The following is a 23,903-nucleotide window of genomic DNA, read 5'->3' as shown; positions in this document are numbered from 1 at the left end:
TCGCCTAGTGCAGTTATTCACTCGTTTCATGAAAAATTATTAGCATTAATTTCAGGCAGATCCATATTTTTCATGAATGCCGGCATACTGGACGACGCATAAAACATCATATGATGTGATCCAAGTTTAGCAAACTTGATTTACTTTTCAAAAATGTTATTATTTTTCAGATTTCGTTATGGAAAAATAGAATTTATACCTTCTCTCCATATAAAAGCTCGCTTGTCACGATAACTCTTATGTAGGCCGAGGTCTAAAAAATATAGCTATGCCCCTAATGTTAATATTTTTTGCTTAATTATTGCCATGGACTAATTTGCATCATAAAATATTAAAAATTAAACGTTTTCCGGAAAGGCTTACTAGTCTCGAGAAATCTCATAGAAAGTGAGGTCCAAGAAATAGAACCATTTCGTTCAAATTTGGTCCACTTAATTTTCATTTCATCCTGTTTTCATCATAAGACATTAACAATAAGAACTTTTTGATTACAAGGCTTTAGCCTTGCTCTGAATCTTTATGTGCGGTGATATCCAAAAAAAAAAAACCTACGCCGTCCAAGTTCAGTAAATTTGATACCTTTGTCACTTTATTATTATGAGCCGATTTTCATCACGAATTATTAAAAATGATTCAACAAATTGTTTCTGCCGAACCAAATTTTTCGCATCAATTTAGAATGTCGAAACGCCGTTACTCACCGACTTTTGACTTTTGTTGAAAAATTTTAAAAATTGCAAAAACTTTCCATGCAAGATCTTTTTCAAGATAAGGCGTTACGTGGGGAGTGATCAGAAAAGGGATCGATCCGAATCATCATCAATCAACGTTCGCCGTCGGGCCGAATCACGTCAGTGTACAAATTTCCATCAAGATATCTTAAAAATTGTGACCAATAAGTTGAACAAAAATGTGTGTAGACAGACATCGGACGGACAGACAGGCTTATAAGAAGCAAGTCCCTTCTTCTTCTGCTTCTGGGTGTTACATACGCCAACACTTGCTTAATATACCCTGTACCATATGTCGTAATATGTGTGCGGTAACAACTGCTGCCTGATTTCTTAAGAATAAATGATTGTGTTTTATGGTTTTTGTACATTTTAATTTGATAACGAATCAATGAAATCATTGACGGGGGCACACGCAATACAAAAATTGCAGCTAAATTATGGTTAATGAAATTGTTTTCTTGCCTGTTAATGTAAGTCTCATATTGATATCATTTTCAATTTTTATACTCATCACCGAAGGGTGAGGGGTATATTCATTCTGCCAAAACGTTTGCAACGCCCAGAAGGAAGCTTCTTGAGAGCCCCAAAAAGTATATATATTCTTGATCAGCATGAAATTCTCAATTGATTTAAGCATGTCCGTTTGTCCATCTGGTCGTATGTCTGTCCGTTAATTGTCGTTTGTAAACATCCTCCTGGTTGCAAAAATGAAACTATCGACCTCAAATTTGGAAGAAACATTGGAAGTTCTTGCACGCAGATGGGTATTGAAAATGGCCTAAATCCGTCGAAGATCGCACTCACAGTACCACACAAACTGAAATCATCTCTGAGGTTTCGATTCATTACCCATAAACTGTAGCAAGTAAACGTACAAAAATATGAACGGATGTTCTATTAGCGACGCTGGAGAAGCTGTACAAAATCTGGAAAAATTGGTCTCGCTTGCCCAATATAACCAATGTATGAAAATTTAACTTTTTTCCATACCTTTGCAACACGCAGCAACCAGCTTTAAAAATCCCATAAAATATATAAATTCCTGCCAGTTCGAAATTTGGAACGCATTTTAATATGTCCATCTGTTTCTCTGTCCATCTGTCCGTCTGCAAAACTGTGTAGTATTTGCGAAAATGAAGATATCGCCTACAAATTAAATAAACTCTTCAAAGGACACGCTTACAACGCCCGCGCGCCTATGCGACAAAAAATTTTATTTTGAAAATAGAAGAAATCAACCGCGCCTTCTCCTTATTATAAAGGACGAAAATTTTGTTTTTTCATTTTTTTTTATTCTTTCTAGGATAATGGTGATGGGTACAAAAGATTCGGTCACAACCGAATATAATTTTCTTACTTGTTTTTCGTAAGAAAACAGTTTTCACTCTTGAATGTGCGGCTGGCTATATGTTATGTGAATTTTCCTGGGTGTTTGATTACATTCACTTGGCCGCGTCCGTTAATGTAAACAGAAAATATTTTTCAATTAATTTGGTTTGATTTGTGCTGCGCGATGCTAAACAACAACAAATCGTTTTTCGAATCATTTTATGTGCAATTAGTTCTCTTCTTTTCCTTTCTTAATATTCATTTGATGTTTTGCATGCGTATTACATTTTAAAATGTTTATGTTCATATGCGACTGCCTTGTGTGTTTGTGCGCTTTGTGTAGAACGCGTTAATACCATAATTATTGTAAGTTTTACGCGCATATACACACAAAGCAATTACTCGCGCCTTAGTAAACTAGAAATAATATATTTTTCTCATCAAATTTCGCTTTTACAACCATCATCGAGGGATGCGGTGCATAGGTAAATTAATATTTTCAAAGCGTTTGCAACGCCCGGAAGAAAGTTTCAGAGGCCCTACAAAGTTATATATAGTCTTGATCAAATTCTGGATCGATTTAAGCATGTCCGTCTGTCCGTCCGTGTAGTGTCTGTTGTAAACATTCTCCTCACCGCAAAAGTGAAGCTATCGACTTCAAATTGGGCGAATTCTTGCACACATTTTGGTTGGAAAAATAAGCCAAAACACACCTACAGTACTACGTAGAAATTGCTTTTTTGTTCATTACTCAAAAACTGCAGCGGATAAATCTACAAAAAATTGAACATATATCCTATGGGTGTTTCCTTCTCTATGGGTAGTATCTCTATAAATACTGAAAAACTCGGCCACGCCTACTCCATTTTTTAATGAGTCACGGTCGCATTTTTTATTTTCTCAAAACGTTCATAACGCACAGAAACAAGCTTCAAAAACCCCATAAAGTATTTGAATTATAGGACACTTACAAATTTGGAACACACCTAAACATATCTGTCCGTATGTACATCTGCACAACCATGTAGTATCTTTGGTAAACAGCCTCTCGTTAGCGAAAATGAAAATATCGCCCACAAATTTACAAAAGAATGGCTATAACGCCCACACGTCCAAGTAATAAGAATTGTTGAACACCTTTGCTTTCCGCACAACACATATGCCCTATAAATTCCCCAAATAGAAAAAATCAGCAGCGCCCACCCACAGTTATGGAGTATGCAAATTTGGGTCGCTTCTTTTTTTTTTTTAAAGAGGCGCGATGATGAGTACAAAAGATTCGGTCACAACCGAGTGTAATTTTCTTACTTGGTTTTCTTTGTTTTTAAATTATTAAAAAACAATTAAAGCGGAAATGTGGACTATAAAGTATTGTAGGCTGCTGTCTTAGGGGGACCTTTACCTTCAAAACTTAGCTAAGTTTAGTCACTAATAATTCAAGACCAATTCTTAGAGCTAATCGCTCACTTACGGAATAGTCGCAATATTCAAGCATCCCGAATAAGAGAAATAGGAAAAGATGCGTTATTGGTTGTCTTTTTTTTGACTTCAGCCCAGTGCTTACCAAGTCAGTTACGGCATTTTGAAAAGTTTTGAATAAGAATTTCAAAGATAGTTGAAAAAGGATGCCACGGAATACCTATTCTCCCAATAAATTGAATGCCGTGTCTGCCTTGGCTCAAGTCCTTATACAAGTTCCGAGTTCCTAAGCAAAAGATTTTTCGCAATTTCCACGCGTACCGCAGGCTTTTGATTTAGCAGAAACATCATCATCAAAGTGCCTTCCCACCCACCCACCCATTCTATCGCATTCTTCTGCCAAGCAACATGTCTTAGAGATATCATGGCAAAGTTTTTATTAAAAATTGTCGAAAAGTTTCCATTATATGCGCGCATATGCATATATGCGTATAAAAACTTTTTCGGTTTACGCTCCTTGACACTTTACGTGTTTCGTATCAGTTGAGTCTTTTATTTATAATAAAAAAAGTTTAGTTTTATGCACAAAAAAACTTTTGATTTTATTCCCAGTAATATTTGTAAATAAACAGTAATTTAATAAATATTTGAAATTTTTACCGTCAGACAAAAAGTAATATCCGACTAATAGCAGCAAATATTGTTAGTAAAAAGGTATTATGAGAGCAGCGAAGAACACAGGGTGCTTAGCATCTTCGAATGCTTTTCATGTCATGACTAAATGATTTAATAGTGAGATGATTTGGTTTTTTTTTTTTTGCACTGTATGTATGTATTAATTGAGAAAGTAAGTTACGACGTCAAATAGGGTAACGTTGTATTCGTATTAAATATTCATTAGTTTTTCGTTTGGCTTTCTTCCAATATCTTCAAATCTTTGTTTTGTTGTTACCTTTTGGTTAGATTTGTTTCCAGGTTTATTCAGTCCGGTTTTCCGCTTGAATGCTTCGTTAGATTTAAAAGTGTATGCAGTAACAACATTTTCAACAAGTTTTGAGGGAAGCTTTTGCCACCGCCGGTATGGCTTTTGAGCAAAAACGATAATAAAAAAAAAAAAGAGTACAAGTGGGAAAAAATAAAAATGAAAACAAACCTGCATTCTCGACATTGTTTGCTTTGAAAGATTAAACTGAGAGATGCCGATAATGCAAAAGCAGAGATAATACGGATAAAAGTTAGTGCTATCAAGTGCATTTTGTTTGCATGACTGTTTGAACTATGCCGATAAATCTTCCTCTTCCACTAACTCGGAATGATTGTGTAGGGAAAAATATTTAATGAAAAAGTCCTGGGCTTTTGCTCGAAGTGCATCTTACACACATGTTGTTAGCTAACAAGTGATAAAATCCTTTCAGTTGTTGACAAGGTTTTCTATTTTCTCTTTCACCAAAATTAGTAGGTTTTCCTTACAAAATGTTTTACACAATCTCTCTCTATCTTTGCGGTATGTCTGTAAAGACAAACATCTCTTACTGTTTTGATTTGGATATATGTTTAGATGCCTTGCGTTTCTCTTCTCAAAAATATCCATAATAAAATTATTGAAATTACTAATCACTTCTTTCTATCGAAACGAGGAGGAGATTAAAAAATCCTTATATATGGGATATTTATGGTTACTATGGTTGAAATAAATGCTCCAAAATTTAAAAAGGAGTCTGGTATTGCTAGATCTATGCTAATCGGAGTCGACTAACTCTGCAGTAACGTCAACTAAGCTGATATGCCTCGGTCGAGTATTCTTTATATTTTTGTGGCACAAGAATGTATCAAGTTTGTGTGGAAGGGTAAAATACTCAGAAAGACTTGAAAATAGCCCGATATATATATCGATGGCTTCAGAATAACAATCGATCTAAGTATGTCCATCTAACTAGAGCTTGCAATTTTTGAGATAATGTGATAACACCGAATGTGTTTTTGCTTCATATACCTGGTAAGGGACGTAATGTAGGGGTGAGCCGTGACTTACTATGCTTTTGTTTTTTTGACTAAAAAATATCTGGCCTGTGATCCAGGTATTCAGAGTATTATCTGAAGAGTACTTAAACAACTTTTGGGAAATATAAATATCATGCATATATTTATTATGGGAAATACAACATATTTATATACATGTGGGCTTAAGTTTAAAGTTTATATAATTTATACTCTGTTAGTTATTAGAGCTTTTGCGAAAAGTCAAGTAAAGTATATAAGAATTTAAACTTGAAACTTCGAAAACACAAAGCGTTACATATCCTTCCTATCGGAATTTCAAAAGCGATTCTTTTTGACAACATGAAAGTACAAATATTTTGTAGAAAATCAATTCTAGATTCGCCTTTGCCGGTGTAGAAGAACTTCAAAATATTTCATTTGAATTTTTGTGCTCTTAATTTCTTAAGAGGATAAATCATACATGACAAGAAAATACGTGACAATAATCCGTAATTAAATAGCACCACCTTACAGGTATTCCAAATGAGATGTGGTTATGGTAAATGGTTTCAATAGTTGCCAAACTTGATCAGAACACGTCGGTGTGTCAATAAAATATCGCACCTGGTATATTGACCACAAGAATATAAGACGGGTAGAGAGACAGATGAGTTTATATATATCATATTGCTATTTTATATATCATAAGGTAGGTAGGTCTCTTTTAAATCCTTTTGGGCGTTGCAAACATACCCCAGAAACTTGACATGCCCTTAAGTATAAAAAAGTTGTTTTATTGAAACTTTTAAGCGTATAAAAGAATTAAATTTCAACTATTTTCTAAAAAATTTAATTTAGAATTAAACTTTTTAAAAATTCACCCATTCGGGCGTTGTTTTCAGAGACCGTCTTTTAGGAAAAAGCATTGCCTTGAAAAATAACTTGTGACCAAAGGAAAAAATTCTCTTCCTTCAAGGACTTCCCTTAAACTTACCTTACCTAAAAGAGGCGTGCCAAATTTCAGTGAGATTGATGCACTAGTTTTTTAGATCTCATGTCCTTCGAATTCTAAAATAAAATTTTGAGAGAGAAACGTTTCAAGCTGGAAGTATGACGTAGGAAAATATTCGAAAGGGTGAATGACGTAGCTGAAGGTTAGCTTTTTTGCCTTTATATTTTTGATACTCTCCCCGAATGCGATGTTACCGGCTAGATGTGGTAAATAATTCAATCACTTTTCCTCCAAACGAACAATGAAAGTATCAACAAACCAGCTTTCAAGAGTTTTCCAGAAAAAAGAAGCAGAAATTGTAAATAATTTAGGCGGAAAACAAACACTTGTCGTTACAAAAAGCAAAACTGGCAAAGTAAAAAATACTTTGCAAACACTTTTACACACTAGGCTGGAATTTTTTTTTGTCAAAAAACAGAGATGACTGAAAGAATTTTCATTAATTTGAAAATACCTGACGTGATAATGTAAAAATTGTTGCTATAAAAAACATACATACACCATCTAAGTATCCAGAATATTATCTGGAGAAGATTTTTGGAAAAAAAAAATTATAGACAATAACTATATATATATATCGAGGATGTAAATATAGAGGAATAAAGATTTTTGTTACCACTGTTTACTTATTGCGTTTAACAACACAAGCTTTATTTTTAAATTTTAGACGCCTCGTGTGGATTTTTTGTGATTGTAAACTGCCAACACTGAACTCGTACTGCATTCTCAATCTGGACCTTTATCATCATCAACACATCGAACAATATCAATATCGGAGGTAAATAGTATTTTTCATATTCCTTTCTGTAAAATTAAAAAAAAAAATATGTTTGCTTATGCATGACACTTACCCTGAAGTGAAGTTACTTTTGAATCGTGTAGTAAACTATAAACTTTTAAAAATCGACATGCTATCAATAGGCCGGTAATCTTCTCCTTGGAAAGTTGTACGATGAGGTTAATGTCGATTTTCTTAGGAGATCAAATGTTAGGAAAAGGCACTTAGGCCATTACTAATGCAATTCGTATCGCCGCCATTGTATTGGCTTCATCTCATCACTTTTCGCGTAGGATATATTTTATTCAGTGTGCAGTAAGCAGGTGAACAGTTGCTCTTTGTTATTACTGACCGGGTCCTCCAACATCATTAATGTTTCGGCTAACCATTGTAGAAAGCACGATTTCTTTGTTCAGGCTTCAGTTTGTGATTTCGGCAAATGTGGATTTGTTTTTAAAGTTATAGTGTGATTTTACTTTACCTGCATGTTTGATATAGAGGTGATACACCTGTCAGCAGTGGATTTATAGTTGTCGATAGCGATTAAGCTTGGATAGCTGCCCATTATCGATTCGCTGTAACGGGCGATGAGGTTATACGTGTCGACGAAAGTATACAAACAAGTATTATATTATTCGTGAAAAATCTTTCGATGGTGTATTATTGCTACGATTGCATTAGTGTACCTTCCAGAATTTTTGCAAAGATAATGTAAACACAAAATATTACACAAAGACAGGCCGTTTTTTAATTTCAAATAGTATAAGAAAAAAAAGGGTTCTATATGAACCTTGGACCAGTTCATAATTTTGAATGAACCCTTACTCGATACGTCTCCGTCCCAAAATCAGTCTTCGATTGGGTCTTTATTGGTCGAGATACTTTGCGACTGTGAGACACATTGTGGCGTGATTGCTATTAGCTTTCAAACTATAATATATATATATATTGAATAAGAAATAATCAAAAAATTCAAGCCAACAGATTCAAATGTCGCGCCGTGGTCCGATTAAGTCCAAATTTTCCCGGGAACAGTTAGTTTTCTATATACTATATATATATATAGGGAAAATTTATTAAACGTCTTCTTTTTTTCCAAATCTTGTGTAGCTTCCGCATAAACCTGTTTTTCTGAAAAGAAAGAAGTGAAGGTTTGAAGGTTAAAAGTCCGCAATGGCCGGAAAATATTTCCGGAATTCATGTGAAAGAAATTGGTAGATGATGATGATGATCCAAGAGTAGATTTAGTCGCAGCGCTCTGTCCGCCCACAAAGCGGAGGCATGCGTTGATTAATTCGGCGCTATGCGCTTTTAAATGTGATAAAAATAAATAAAAAATGAACAAAAGCAACTTGCAAATAAAAAATTCTGTTCATTTCAGATGCTCGCACGCTTATTTTATTTCAGTGGTCACTCTAACCTTCGTCTTAGGACTAAGCTATAGAATTGAAAAAGATTTCATGATTTGACGCAGGGTTGCAATAATTTTTCATCAAATTTTCGATTTAATAATAAATTTTTTATTTGAAAATGTTTATCTGCAGTTATTGGACGCAATTATATTGCCATAATTCAATTTTCTTTACATCGTCTGACATGACATGTGCAAAAATGCACGCTATTGCGTGTGTGTTCACAATTGTTTTCCTTTGAAAATTCGTGTCTATGATTTCTTTTGCAATAATTACGTGAAAACGAAAAGAAAAAAAAATTGACGACAACGACGACAACTATTGCATATATAGAAGCAAATCCAATAACAACATAGATAAACAAACGGTAAAAAAAAAAAATTACACAATGTCTGCATAAAATTGACTAAAAAAAAAATGTATAATGCATGGACGAATTTTTGACACCTTTTCTTGACTGCAAAGACAATTTTTTTCTAATAATTGCTTCTAGTTGTTCTGTCTTTTCGCCCTACCACGATTACATAAGTACATGTCAGTCTTATGTGAACGGTTCATTCTCGTTTTGCTTTTTTGTTTGTTTAGCTTATTTCAAATTAAATTATTTCGTACGTTTAATAGATAATGTGTGTGTATGCATATGTATGCCCTTTCTTCCCTCATGCATATGTAAAGATTTTGACATTTGCTGATAGCATAGACAAAATGAATCGTACGTGCATGTAGAGCTGCCGTCGAATTAGCCGACGGTCTGGTCTGTTTGGCTGGTGGGAACAATATTTATCCTATACTTATGATATTTATGTTTAATGCTAGCGAATATTGTAATAACACAAATTTGTGTAAATAAACAAACAAAGATTTAAACAAATTCTTCTTGCATCACTACGTGCACACGTAGGTTTCTGTATGAATATCTTGTAAATATTTTAAGGTGAGAACTGATATTACGCAAATATACAATAGAATTAAAGCAAGATTTTTAGATCGTAAATTACAGAAAAGCAAGTAAAAAAAAGTGGTATAGTAGGAGATGACTCACCATTAAAAGCCCTACACAACATCACTTGACATAATAATTCATATAACGTCTTTTTCACAGAGGATGTTGTATGGGAAGTCCTTGATAAGCTGATCCAATAGGAGGCAGTTTCAATCTCTTGAACCAGAACACGAGAGTGGATAAAATTTTATCAAAATATCTCAAAAATTGCGACCCTGTAGGTTGAACACACAAGAAGAAGACTGACAGATATAGTAAAAGGTAGGTTGGCCTATCGCAAGTCCCTCTGGGTATTGCATACATCTGTCGCGGAGCTAATCGGAATCACTTAGATTCCTCAATAAGCAAACGAAACTAGCATTACACACAGGGAGAGATAGAGAGAGGGAGAGAGCATGTTTGAATCTTCTCTGTCAACTCAAACGTTGTATAGGGTCGGGGGATCGGTAGATATATGTTGTGCGTGTGCTGTATGTTCAATGAATTCAACGATGTTCTTATTTTTATTTTCATGATCCTTTTAATTTTGTTGTTTGCCTAGGGATTAAAAAATTTATATAAATCAACGAGCGAGTGCAGTGCAATGCAGGGCAAATTTTGTTATAAAAATAATAAATTTTCGGTACCTCAGCATAAAAATTTGAAACATTGCCATTATATTCATTCACTAATTTGGATGCAATTAATGTGGCTTTGTCCGAATACAACATAGACTTAAAATGTTGTCGCTATTGCGTTGTGTATATATATGTATATATATATGTATATATATATATACCATATATTGTTAAATCTATGCGATTTGTGCATACGTAGGCAAGTGTGCGCGCATAATAGTATGTTGTTGGTAAGTTAGAAATTGTCGTTGGGCCAACAAGCGATTCTTTCTTTTTTTTTTTTTTTTTTTTTGCTTCTAAGTTTGCGTCATGCAAATGATTTTGATTTAATGTAAACGACGAGACATTATTTGGCAACGTTCATAAGAATTTGCCACATCAACAGAATTCAATTTGATGTCAAATCGAGTGTTTTTCGCAAACAGGAAACCGTTGTTCAATATCTATCGTCGGGAGACGGGGGTTTGATTTCATATATATTTGTATAAAGTTCTGTAACATTTGCATAAGTATGTAATTCTAAGCATATATGTGTATATGTGTATATGTAATCTCCCCTGTCAATTACATATTACACGCTACGTTTTTGTGCAAATGTAATTAGGAGGGGGAACATTCTATGTCTATATCCTAAAGTAGGTAAACCCCAAAGTAAACCTTTAGCATAAGGTAGCTCTTCTTCCCCCTTGGCCATGACAAGAAGGTTTGCTTGCGTCCTATGTATACATGTATATACATTTATAATATATATGTCATCGCCTAACCTAGACATAGTAATCCTACCGAGCGATAGGCTTGCTATCTACGTAATCTGCAGTTAAGTGAAAAAAAGTTTTACCCCTTGTACGTGTTTTTTATTATTCATGTCCTTTCAGCTGTAATTGCAGTAAAATGATTACGCATTGTAACTCGAGTATATTTAAAATAATTCATTCTAAATTTAGAATGTAACTAACACTGGGAAAAAAAAAATTTATTCAAACGGAAATTTTATCTTCCGTGTTGACACGCAAACGGTGTTATCTTGATTGTCAGACATTATTTGGATACATCATAGATTTCCTGTGTGTGTGTGTGTGTGTGTGTGTGTGTGTGTGTGTGTGTGTATTAATCCGGTTATATATCGTTATCCGTGCACTTGATTTCTTATGCACTTTAAATATGTACGAGATTTTGTTTTAGAAAGAAAATTGAATTCAATTTAAGCCGAATTTTGATTTTCTTCTCTACAGGCGCAGAGTATATATGATATTTATCGCAACTGAATTTAAACGTTCAAATTTAAATAAAATTAATCCAAGAACTGAAACAGAGTGCTTTCGCACGCCGCTTTCGTCTCATTGAACTTTATACGAACGAAATCGTCCTTAGAATGCCGGCAACGGCGTTTCTTTGAAGAAATTAAGATAACACAATGTTCAGTAAATGAGGCTCTCAGTAAAGAAATCTGATTAAAAATAATCTTATTTAGATTTGCTTCACCATGTAATTAGCTTTCACTTTTTTGTTGTCGCTCTTCATAATAATTGATCCTCTTTACTAAGGATTTTTTTGGGAAAGCTTTAGGCTCGCGCCTGTGTATGTTTTGCTCTGAAGACCGCTCAGCTGTTTCCTTTGACAGTGCATTTTATACAAACTATCTAGAAATCGTACATTTTGAAATGTCATGTTAGAATTGTATAAATGAAATTATGACAATCGGAATGTGATCCCTCTTTGTCAGCACCTTAATAAAGTATGTACCTTTCCAAATAAGGCAGTCGTGTAATAAATGGCATCACTAGCGTGGGCTGTGCGTTGTAGTTGCAAATCGTATTCAATTTTGCTTTTTATTCTCCTGTGCGCGATACCTTACCTAATGGTAAATGTGTACCTACCCACTAACAAAATTAACGCACCCAACGACATTATTCGTTTCATATTAGCAAGTCGAATTGTGATGGCATGTAAGAGCATGTGAAATGTGGTTTTTTTTTTTTTTTTTGTTTTGCCTTTTCTGCCTCGAACAATAAATAATAGACAATTAAATTGCGTCCACCTACCGTCCGCATAGTATATAAAATGATTAGAATTGGTCGGTCGTTGTTCGGGAAACAAAGTGCGTGTTCTTAATAACCACTTGCTTTACACATGCACACATCTGTATGCGAAAGGATACAGGACAACAACCACTTCGTATGCTTATAAATATGTGAATACCATATGGACTATTATTAAGTTCACTGCACATATTATAATTGAATTTTTCAGGCAGCAATGGTAAATTTGCATTTCACTACCATTAAAATGCATGCAGTTTCAAATTGCCCGCACGCACCTAGAAACAGTAGATGTGTGTTGAAAATTTTCTCAACTTCTAATTATATTATGCAGAGTATTCTGGCATATTTTGCGGTTTTTATACCCTCCACCACTTGGCTGGCCACAGGGCAGATACGGTTTGTCTATGTATATATGTGTATGTATATAATACCCAGAAATACTTTTCAGATAGAACGTTGAATTCAAAATCACTTTCTGAATCTGTCTAACTTTCTCTGCTCGTGCGTCTATCTGTTCGTTTGTGTCCGTCTGTCCAATGACTTTCTATGCATTTTTGTGGGATGAAATTTGCCTAATTGATGCGATTTGGGCGTGGAACGACAAATTTTGTTGACCCTTCCTATATAATGGCTTATAATGAAAAGTCGGGGCAGACGGGACAATACTTTGAACGGTCTCCCTTTTTATGAAAACTAACTGTTCTTATAGTAAAAAAGGCGAATGTTTAATATTTCATGGTGAGAGTTGACACGGTAAAGTGAATTCTTAACTTATAAATTTGAATCCCTTTAAGGTGTCAAAAAATTTAACATTTTACGATCCAAATTTGCCCAATTTTTGTAGCAGTCCGCCATGAATATTGACTGTAGGAGATTTGGATAACATGGATTTACTTTCTAAATGCTGCACCCTTGGGCACAGGGTTTCTCAAGTAAGGCCCTTGGGCCAAGACTAGTTTGTAGTCTTTGAAAAAACCACTTCGCTAAATTTGGACATTTGAGTCGTTATTGTAAGTCATGCATGATTGAACTGGCATTTTCTTTGGTTATGTCAAAAAGGCACGTTTTCCATAAAAACATTTCAATTCTCGATTTACACTTTCGCGTAAAACGGGGTGATGTAGGGACAATGTATCAGATTCTTAACTAACGAAGCAATCCGTTGATCCGTAATTTTCTCAGTAATAAAAGGAGCAGAAGAAGCACACTCCGCCTGTCTGCCTTCGTAACGCAAACATTCTCTTGATCGCAAAGAAATCGGCTTAAAATGTTGAAAGTTATTGTCGAGTGGAAAGCGGGCCAAATCGGTTAAAATACCTCGAGAATCCTAAAACTCTCGTTCATTAGATTTTTTGATTATCGACTAAGCTAGAACAGGCCCATGATAAAAGCGCTCTGCCCACGCTTATGCTGTACCACAAAACATCAAAATGTTTTTCTTTTAAATAAAGATGGTCGCGTAAGGTGAAAACCATGCAGCTGCAGCCCAACAATGTAACTTTTGCTTGCTTTTCTTACAAATTTGTAGGGTTGTGGCAATTAGGAGGAACCCTTGCTTGTTTTTGTTTAATTTGCTGATATCTCCATTTATGCCACTAGGAGAGTGTTTACCACAGTCGTAGAGAGAGAGAGAGAGAGTCGCCTATCCAATCAATCTTTAAAGCGTTCCTCTTCGCGCCGAAAGACAACAGTGTACCAAAATTACTTTAAAATATTGCAAACTCTACGATATGGATTCAGAAAATCGCTTGGTGTAAACAAAGGTGGATTCGTTTCAAATTCTTGCGCTTTGCGGGATTCAATCAAGTTTCGTTTAATTACCTTTACAAATACGATTTTGTTGAAAATTAGAAATTCATTTTTCCTGTTGCCCGATATACTTACGTCAAGCACAAAGAATATCTCTATTGATATCGTCTTTCCCACAGAACAAAGTTATGTGCGATACGTTACGTCGTGGGTTGAATGGGATATACAAGCGATCAGTTAATTTCTCTGCCGTTGCTACTCTTTGCCACGCACTTAAATGAATGCTTGGTTTCCTTTTATTACAGATATGCGTACACGTACGTGTGTATATGATTTGTTTTCAAATACACTGGCACACTGGCACATAATATGCACATGTTTTCGTTTAATCATTTATGCATGCGCGAAATGCAATCGAAAATAAGTTTAGTTAGATTCATTATATATGTTAATCTACAGTGAAATTTTTGTCTTTTTTTTTTTTTTTTGACATTTCAATGTGAATTTCAACCTAAGATAGACACATAGATTTTATAAAAAAAAACACGTTTTCCTAATTTTTATCGTTGTTGTGTCATATAAAAAAGACTATGCGGTTTGAAGCTTCTTTCTGTAGTCCGCTCTTTTTAAACGATTCCAACCTATTGTTGGTGGTGTGTCCGTTATTCCTGACGGTGTTGCTGCACCGTAGTTGTAAAGTTTCATCAACAGAGTGATATGCATCTTTGACATCGAAATTTCCGAAAGGGTATCGAGCATACCGCTCCTAGGTCCTTCGTTCACTTCACAGTATTCTTACCGTACACTTCGCAACATTTTTTTTGCAGCGTTTTTACCTTTTTTATTGAAAACAAAAAAAATTTCAAATCAATATAACTTTTTACACGAGCAAAGAATTGGAAAACTATCTTCATAAAAAATATAGGACAATTGACAGGAAAATTGCCATTCCCCACCTTTCTCTTTCCTCGACAATTTTATTCGCATGTTTTACGCATTAAATGTTTCAAAACGACGGAGAAGATAGCAAGGAGATGTACTACTTAATAGCTGAATTTATAGCATCGGGAATTTGATTCCAAACTTGGCAAAAACATTGAAAGTGTTCAAATCAAATCGTCTCAGGCTCGTATTCAGCCAAGGCTCAGTCACTTAGGTCTCGGTGAAACTATACTAACGTATTTTCGTTCGCCAACAGTTTTAAATGAATGTTATTTATACCTTCTGTGAAGAGGTCTGTTACCATATTAGGGAAGTTTGCAATGTGAACAGGTCAGCCTATAACTTCCAGCTGTTATTTCAAAGTACGTAGGACATTGTCTCTTCCGTAAAAAACACAACATTTTAAAGGAAAAATTTCATGCGGGTAAACAACTTTTTTCACATATTCGCCAAATTGCAAAAAGCATCTATTAAGTAGAAGAAGAAATTTTTTTGCTTACCTCCATAAAGTAGACTTCAATTATTATTGAAGTGCAAAATCAACATATTGTATATATAATATGCAGGCACACGTGTGGGTAGAAAAACAGGTGCGCGTGTTGTTTTATGTTGGTCGAGGGTACTTTTTTCCATTTTCCCCCTATTATCATAATATTTTTTATCATTTATTCATAACATAGGAATATTTCGGTATTAAACAAAAAAGTGCAAAATTTAGCGCATATTATAGCAAGGAGGGTGTGTTCCGCCGGATAATTGAATTGCTTTCAATATTTTCCACTTTTGGAAAATTGTTCTTATTTAAGTAGGAGCAATAAACTTTAGGAAGAAAAAATGTTAATGAAAATTAATATTGCGTTTGTAATTTTTATCATTTAAATATATTTTTCATTTTTGTATTTCATCATAATATTGAATTTTTCATATATTTTTATTGTGCATGTTTGCAACGAAATTTAAAAGCTATCTTAAAACTTTCCACCTTAAGACCTTAGTTACAATGCGAAGGGAGTATATACGCGTTGCCCCTTACTTAATATTATTTGAAAGTCTCGTATAACATAGTTTTCAATACAACATAAAACAAGTTCCGATACAACAGGCCACACATCTAAGGTTAGATTATTATTATTAGTATTATTCTCTATTAAATCTTAATTTAAGTGACATAGTTTTGATACCGATGGCCGCCTATATACGAATTCACCATCAGCGGTTTTGTTTTATTACGAAAAACATTACATTAGTTTCTTACAATTACACTACTCCATCAAATCGAAATGTGCTTAAAGGTTACAATTTGCTCTTTCGCTTTTCAACTCAGTTCCAAGTCTTGTTGTTTGATTCGTGCTCGACCTTCATTTCACTATATCCAATGTATTACATTTTGTAAACATAACAGTATTTGCCTTTCTTCATAAAACCGCATTGTAATAATATTTCACACCACATCATATTCAAAACCCTTCAATTAATGTCCACTATATATGTATGGCCCTGTTCATTACTGCGACGCAATCGTGTAAATGCGATAAACGTTCTCTTTGCTCTTTCCGGTTCAAATATTCCAGTTTCCTTAAAATAATAAGAAAATTTCCGCGAACCGAACGTCGATTAGAGCAAGCCCTTACAAATAACGTTTGAATAATGTGAATACGGATAACGAGCTTTAACATAATATAGTAATATTTATAGTGATATATAATGGAATTTAATTTATTTGCCTCTTTATCTTCTCCTCACATTTCCTTACAATAAAATCAATGACAATCTCTCAAATATACAGTGAGAAGCATATTTTAGTTTTAGTATCGTTGCCTTTGTTTGGAAAAATACTAAAATAAATTCTGCTTTATCAGCTTTTGTAATTGACACCAAATTCGAAAGTTGTTTTATTAGAGGCTTGCACTAACAATTGTATAGAAAGTTTTAAAGCTTTCATCATCTCCTTGAACAGTTACTTAACCCTTTGGTCTATAACCGCGAGTCTGACTCGTGGGAAAGGAAATGTGCCATAAGCAAGCACGAGTCTGTCGCGTGGTAAAGAATTTGTGCATAAAACAATAGGTCTTCTGTCGTAGAAGCATAAACATAAACAGATGCAATTTCGCTATAACGTAGATGAAAACAATGGATCCCTTGATAAGGTTTAAGATTCACTGCTAAATTATTTAAGAATCCCTGTTGAAAAATAATTTCCGTAGAAAGTGCGTTTCTTTACACTAGTGTACATACATATTAGTCGTCACATAAAAGGTAATTTTCGAACTATCCCACTGTATTTACTCTTTGTATAGTGAAAATGATAAAGTTGTTAACAAAGTTGTCCCAATTTCTTTTTTTTTATACCTATTACCCAAGTATGAGGGATATATTCATTTTGCCCAGAAGGAAGCCCCCGAGACCCCACAAAGTTTACATATTCTTGATCAGCGTCAAATTCTGAATAGATCGAAGTATGTACAATGTTCCCTCTCTCCGTCTACACTAAACGAAGCTACCGACTTCAAAAGTGTCAAAAAAAAACATTGCAAGTTCTTGCACGCAGCTTGATATTGAAATTGGCCCAATTGGTAGAAGGACAGCCACACAGCATCACGTAAACTGACCCTTGTGTTCATTACGCATAAACTATAGCAGATAAATGTACAGACGGTGTGGTACCTGTACAAAAAAGGGGAAAATTGTCTACATCCACCCAATATTACCCGACAAGCTTCAAAAATCCCATAAGGCATATAAATTCTTGGCCTGTTACAAATATGGAATGCATCTGAATATGCCCGTCCGTTCGTCTGTCCATCTATCCGCCCGCACAACTGTGCAGTAATTGTGGCAAACATTCTCCCATTAGCGAAAATGATGATGTGAAAAAGAATTTGGAAGATGCTGTAAACACGCCTACAATGCCCACATGCCTATATCACAAAAACTTTTATTTTCAAAATAAAAAAATCAGTCGCGCCCACTCCACATTTTGGATCCTGGAAATTTAATTTTTTTTAATTAATGTGATGGATATAAGAGAGAACGTAATTCTCGTAATTGGTTTTCATTGTTTTGTTTGGCTCTACATAAAATCACTCTGCATTTTTAATAAATTATTAACGTTGCAAGTGGAATTTACAAATTCATATGAACATGTCTCGCCTTACTCTACAGTACATTAATGATCTTTACGCTCGTTGTGTACTCAGTTGTTAGTATATTAATGCTTACGTACATGTACAGATTATATAATTTGTTTGCATGTATTTAAATAAGGAGCGTAACATTTACATTTTTATATATATGTGCTTCATGGAGAATGTAGAGGCTCATGGAAGTTTTACATGTGTCATATTAACAATTTTTCCTTCAATGATGCATAAACTACGAAGCACGATCGTATTGCTGTCGTTATGCAAACAAAATTAATGGACATTGTTTTTGTCTCTCTCTATATTAATTGTTTTTTCCTCTTTTCGCAATAATTACCTGCGAAATCTGACTTTCCCGACAATTCCCATAAGCATATAAATTTATAAAGTTTCTTCTTCAAATTGATCACTTTAATGTACATTTGCTTTGTTCTCAACTTGCATTCTTTCCATTCAAGAAAAATAAGAAAGACGCGGAAAAAATCACGGTTGCTTTCTTCATCTTCCCCTTCTCAAGTCCTTCTTCCTCCAGCCCCACTTCCATTTCTTTCTTCCATTTTTCGTTATCCAAGCCTGCCAATTATTTTGGTAGTTTGGTAATTTTTCGTCAGTGAATTTACCAACCCTACCTCCCCTAACCGTTCAGGGGTGTGTTGGTAAATAAACGGAACTGTACTATATATTATACTATACATTATTAGTGCACTCTATTACACATAGTCATATACTATGCTCTTACTATATGCACTACTAAATTATGTTATAGGTACTACTGTGCTGTATGTATGCTGTACTATACCATATGTGCCACATGTGCCATATGTAAATATTGTCTTATACTATATATATTTATGTTCTACTATCCCGTAGATTTATATTGCGCTGCGTACATATGTGTGGACATCTGAAATACTTGAAAAGTTGGTAACAATGCTATTATGACTTTTTGAAAATATTTCATTAGAATATTAACTGCAAAGACACTATCGCCGTCACCGCATCTTCGTCCTTAATACTTTGCCGTTCTTTCTACCCTAAAATTTCGTACAATTAACTTGTCTAGGATAGATAAAATAATCTCTTAGGAAACCCATTGCTTGCGAAGACATTTGTGAGCTTCGTTGCCTTTTACAATTGAAAAAGAAAGAAAACAAATAATCGCTAACAGGGCAAGCCAGGCCCTTAACTTGTTTTTTTTTTTATTATATTAGTTTAAGCAAAAAAAATCATCCTGAAATTATGTAATAAAATTTATTAATTTTCGAAATTCCTATTTTGCAGGTCACTTCTTCTCTCTCAAGCCATTTATTATTAAGAATTAAAGGTACATTTCTCAATTGCTTGCAATGCAAATCTTTTGTCAGTCGGTTCGTCCGTTTTTGAAGTTGAATTAAATCAGTTTAGAAAAGAACACAAACTTTGCTTTTTTCATCTGCATCTTTCAATCAGTTCTCCGTGTACGATTTAAGACTCGTAGGTTACGCAAGTTTTGCTCATTTATGCACCCGGCTATATATCAAAATACATATATTTCTTTATTGTTATATTTACGTATATTATACACTGTTTGTATGCAGTTTAGTACGTTCTCTTGTGTGTAATGTTTATTAAATACAATAAATTTCATTATCTTTCAGTTTCTCAGCGAATTTATTGAATCACGTCCAGTGAGGTAAACATCATTTTACTTGGGAAATATGATAGAAAATTTAAAACTAACGGCATCCGCTTTGAACTCTACGTCAACTTTCAAATCAAAGAAAAACTTGCAGCAATTATCGTCCACATCATTAATGTTAGAATATGATATCGACAATACTTTGAATGCGATGAAAGAAAATCAGTTTAGTTCGCAGAATAAAAATAGTAAGGATTCGTTGCTAATGTGCAAGGACGAAGATAAGTTGAATAGTCCAAGTGCTGTCGTCGTAACACCGTTAGAACCTCTTTCAATAAATTGTGATAACGATATGAAAATTGTATTGCCGCCAACACCGCCGTCTACTCCCGTCATACAAAATACAGCTCGAAAACGTTGGAAAATGTTAGCCAAAGTATTGCGGAAAGATTCCGAAGAAGCTATATCCTCTTCGAGTGAGGAGCATGGAGAAGAACAAGCGGCGTCCGTTAGGCGTTTTAAATCGTTCGATTTATTGCGTAAAGACAGCTTTGAAGATCATATCACTTTAAATTGCTTAGGTAAAGCGGAAAATTGGTACAAATATCGTATACTATTGGAAAATCAAAATCATTCAGAGTTCACCGTTAATATTCATCACATGGAACGTCATTTAACTGCCTCCGATTTGATGGGCTTTAACAATACCGGCAACATATGCGTGTGGCCATCGGAAGAAGCTTTGACTGCGTTCGCACTGTCTGATTTAAATGCTTTCAATGGGAAGTGGATTTTAGAATTGGGCGGCGGTTTCACTTGCCTGACTGGTTTAATGCTTTCGAAATACGCGAAACCTTTTGCAGTGCATCTAACTGACGGTAACGAGATATCGGTGGAAAATGTTAAAAAGACCGTCTGCCTTAACGAGTTATCATGTTACACCAAATGTTCAGTTTTAAAATGGGAAGATAAAGATGCCCGAGCAGCTAATGAAGCCTGTAAATTTGACATCATCTTATCGGCTGATTGCTTATTTTTCGATGATGCCCGTTCTGCTTTAGTGGACACGATTTGGTATTATTTGTCCCGAACGGGTACTGCTTTAATAATGGCCCCTCAACGCGGTAAGACTATGAATTTATTTATTGAAGTATCAGTGGCGAGAGGCTTTTTAGTCAATATAACTCAACGCTATAATGAAACAATATGGAAACGTCATATGGAATTGAAAAGGTGCCCTCACTACGATGAAGACTTACATTATCCCTTTTTATTAAAATTACAAAAACCGCCAGAGATGTTAAACATCGAAAGTCCAGAGCCCTAGGTACTGTGTACCATATATAAATTCACTGTTAATTCCAATATTTTAAACGTGATCAGATGATGTTCCCCTATTTTAATTGAAAGTAAGTTTATTAATTTCTTAAAATAATTAAAACACAGGGCCCGATACAATAAGTATTTTAAATGGCCCACACACACACACACAAACACACACACACACGAATGAATCAGAAATTTGGACACTATATTTTACGGAATGTTGGGAATGACGGGGAGGGGAAGGTTTTCCGATGATGAAAAATTAAATTCAACGTAATTAACTTTTCTTTCGGAAACACAGAACAATGCAATTGCAAAGCGACTTAAAACAACGCGAGGTAATGCCGTTGTCTCCAGGAATCATGCCAAACTTATAAATTTACATCGTTGACAATGGTGTCTCGAAATTTTTTAATAATACTAATGGAAGTATTTTACGATCAGCTGTTGTTGTGCCGAGGACAACAATATACAATTTACACGTGGGTTTTCTGCTGCTTCGCAATAGGTACCTTATTCTGCCGATTGTGATTAACTAGAAGATTAACATCGTTTGGCTTTTAAGTTATCAATTTCCAGGCGCCTGGTGGCCTTCTTCGCCCCGCTCGTGAACGCACATCTTTTGATAATACTAATAAATTTGTGATGGCCTATCTTATCTTTGAAAGAAATATTTTTATTTGACCATGAATTTTTACATAATTTTGTTTCTTCATTAAAACTCTAGAAAATATGCTTAATAATATTTCGCATCTTTTAATAAAATAATATATACCGTCCAAAAAGCTTTAAATTGGTAATATGTACTGCACCATATAAAATCTATATATTTTACATATATATATTAAATATACTATATATTCCAACGACTCGTACAAGCATTGACGGCGAAGTTCGGTGAGGTTGACGGCAAAGACGCCGAGGAAATGCCCATAAACGAGGCGATGGCATTTTTTAGTGGGGAATGTGTCTCCATAAACGCCGATGATATCTTTGCTATACCCTTCCTCTATAGCGTCATTAATGTGCTTGAATATTTAATTGTTGGCTGATTAGGTCTAATGAGTGGCGGGTATGTTTTCAACTTAAGATCTCCAAGGTTTTCTCATTTGTATTCGTGACAATCAAAACTAAAAATTTAGAACAATGTAAGATGATGGGTAATAAGGCATTTTTTGCCTTGAGTTGTCTACATTTCTGCTTAAAATTTTCTTGGTCCTGGCCTACGGACGGTTTTCCATATAAACGAAACGAATCGTTGGTATTCCTGACCAGATTGCATGCTTTTTAATTTTTTAATTGTACCCACAAATCGACGCATTACAAGGCTTTTTTGGGTGAAACGTAGCAAAAGGTTTTAAGCCGAAGAGAAAGATCTTTACAATCCTCAAAAGAGTTTGTTGAAATATCGAAGGTTCCAAGACTTGAATGATCTAAAGATCCACCTAAACTATTCCTTTGACTGATAAATAAAACTCTGCTTCCATAAACTAATATCAGCCTGAAACACACAACACTATCGTCATCGCTTCTGTAGAGAAAATAAGCAAAAATGTGCAAAAATATTTGCTCACTACTGAAGGTTGGGGTTGTCAGCGAGTCATTTCTTCATTTGTTCGACAAATGTGTATTGATTTCCGCTTCAGGTATATATTAACGTTTTTACGCGTTTTTATAAAAATTTATGTAGGACCAACGCGTTTTGGAATTGGGATTAGAACATGCAATCCTTTTTTTCTTTTTTGCTTTCTCTCTTCCTTTGCTTGTTGCTTCTCTGCCTTTTTATATTTCATGTATTGAAATAATCGGATAAACCTTTATCCCGACTTTGTATATATTCCAAGACTTGTCCCTATATATCAATTTGTGTCCAAATTTTGAAATTTTAGCTTTAAACAAAAGACAAAAATTATTTTATTTTCTTTTTTTATGATAAATCTTTAAGATAATTATTACTTTCCCACTTAAAATATAAAACATTTTTTTCTTTTCTTTGTTGGGTAAACAAACAAATGGACTCTGTATGTAAATGTGTTTGTAAACCAGATTTTTGATATAATAAGAATATATATTTATTTATAATGAAGTTGTCGCCAAATTCAAACTAATTATAAAATTATATAAACAAATGTAACATAAAATCTGAGATCAAAGAACCATAATCGTAGATATATTATTTATAATTAGCATATAAGATTTCTAGACTGAAAGGAAGGTTTATGTGTATAGATTAGACCAAATATTTAGATTTTGCGGATGTATAGAATTTAGATTAATAAAGAAAATAATAAATTAATGACTTTTGATATTTATTTTGGTTTGTATAAAATATCCTTTACGGTAAGTTAAATTCCTTGTCGTGTGTCGGAGTTTAAATCCTTCAGGTGTTGTGTTGCCTAAAGTGCACAAACATATACGTTCACTCTCTTAAGTGCCCAAATTTTTATACGCTTACTCTCTAAAGTGCCCAATTAAGTTTTCCTTAAGACTTTTTTTGGACATATTATTACTATTAGCGACTCTCTTGTTTGAATAAAACCTATCGACAACATGTTGAATTTGAAATAACTTGACAACTTAATGAAATTGACAGACTTTCTATACGATAGTTCAATGTGATCGATTTTTCTAATGAGGTTGTAAGTTTTTATAATTCGATGTTAGCCTATTAGAAGCGGAGAAAATCCTTTTTCCAATTTTTATATGTGATGATTACCTAAACGTATACTGTAAATCTACTTGAGTGGCCGAGTAGGCAAGAGGATTTTAATGGATACAGATTCGGTAGAGTTTTCAATATGG

At 34.3% G+C, this 23,903-nt stretch overlaps 1 protein-coding gene across 2 annotated transcripts; it reads left to right on the top strand.

Moving 5' to 3' along the window:
- Positions 1-7,163: 7,163 nt before the first annotated feature.
- Positions 7,164-23,079, top strand: LOC119634264 (calmodulin-lysine N-methyltransferase). Of its 2 annotated transcripts, none has more exons than XM_038028341.1 (2): positions 7,164-7,252; positions 19,795-23,079. In XM_038028341.1, exon 2 carries the CDS (start codon positions 19,855-19,857, stop codon positions 21,100-21,102), a length of 1,248 nt encoding a protein of 415 aa, XP_037884269.1. In that variant the 5' UTR covers positions 7,164-7,252; positions 19,795-19,854; the 3' UTR covers positions 21,103-23,079. The 2 variants fall into 2 exon arrangements, with proteins under 2 accessions (XP_037884269.1, XP_037884270.1); XM_038028342.1 differs by lacking the exon at positions 7,164-7,252 and adding an exon at positions 19,063-19,077.
- Positions 23,080-23,903: the final 824 nt, after the last annotated feature.

This window comes from Glossina fuscipes, unplaced genomic scaffold (assembly GCF_014805625.2).
Source record: "Glossina fuscipes isolate IAEA_lab_2018 unplaced genomic scaffold, Yale_Gfus_2 2, whole genome shotgun sequence".
Taxonomy (NCBI): domain Eukaryota; kingdom Metazoa; phylum Arthropoda; class Insecta; order Diptera; family Glossinidae; genus Glossina; species Glossina fuscipes.
This window is presented reverse-complemented; position numbering and strand designations above follow the sequence as displayed.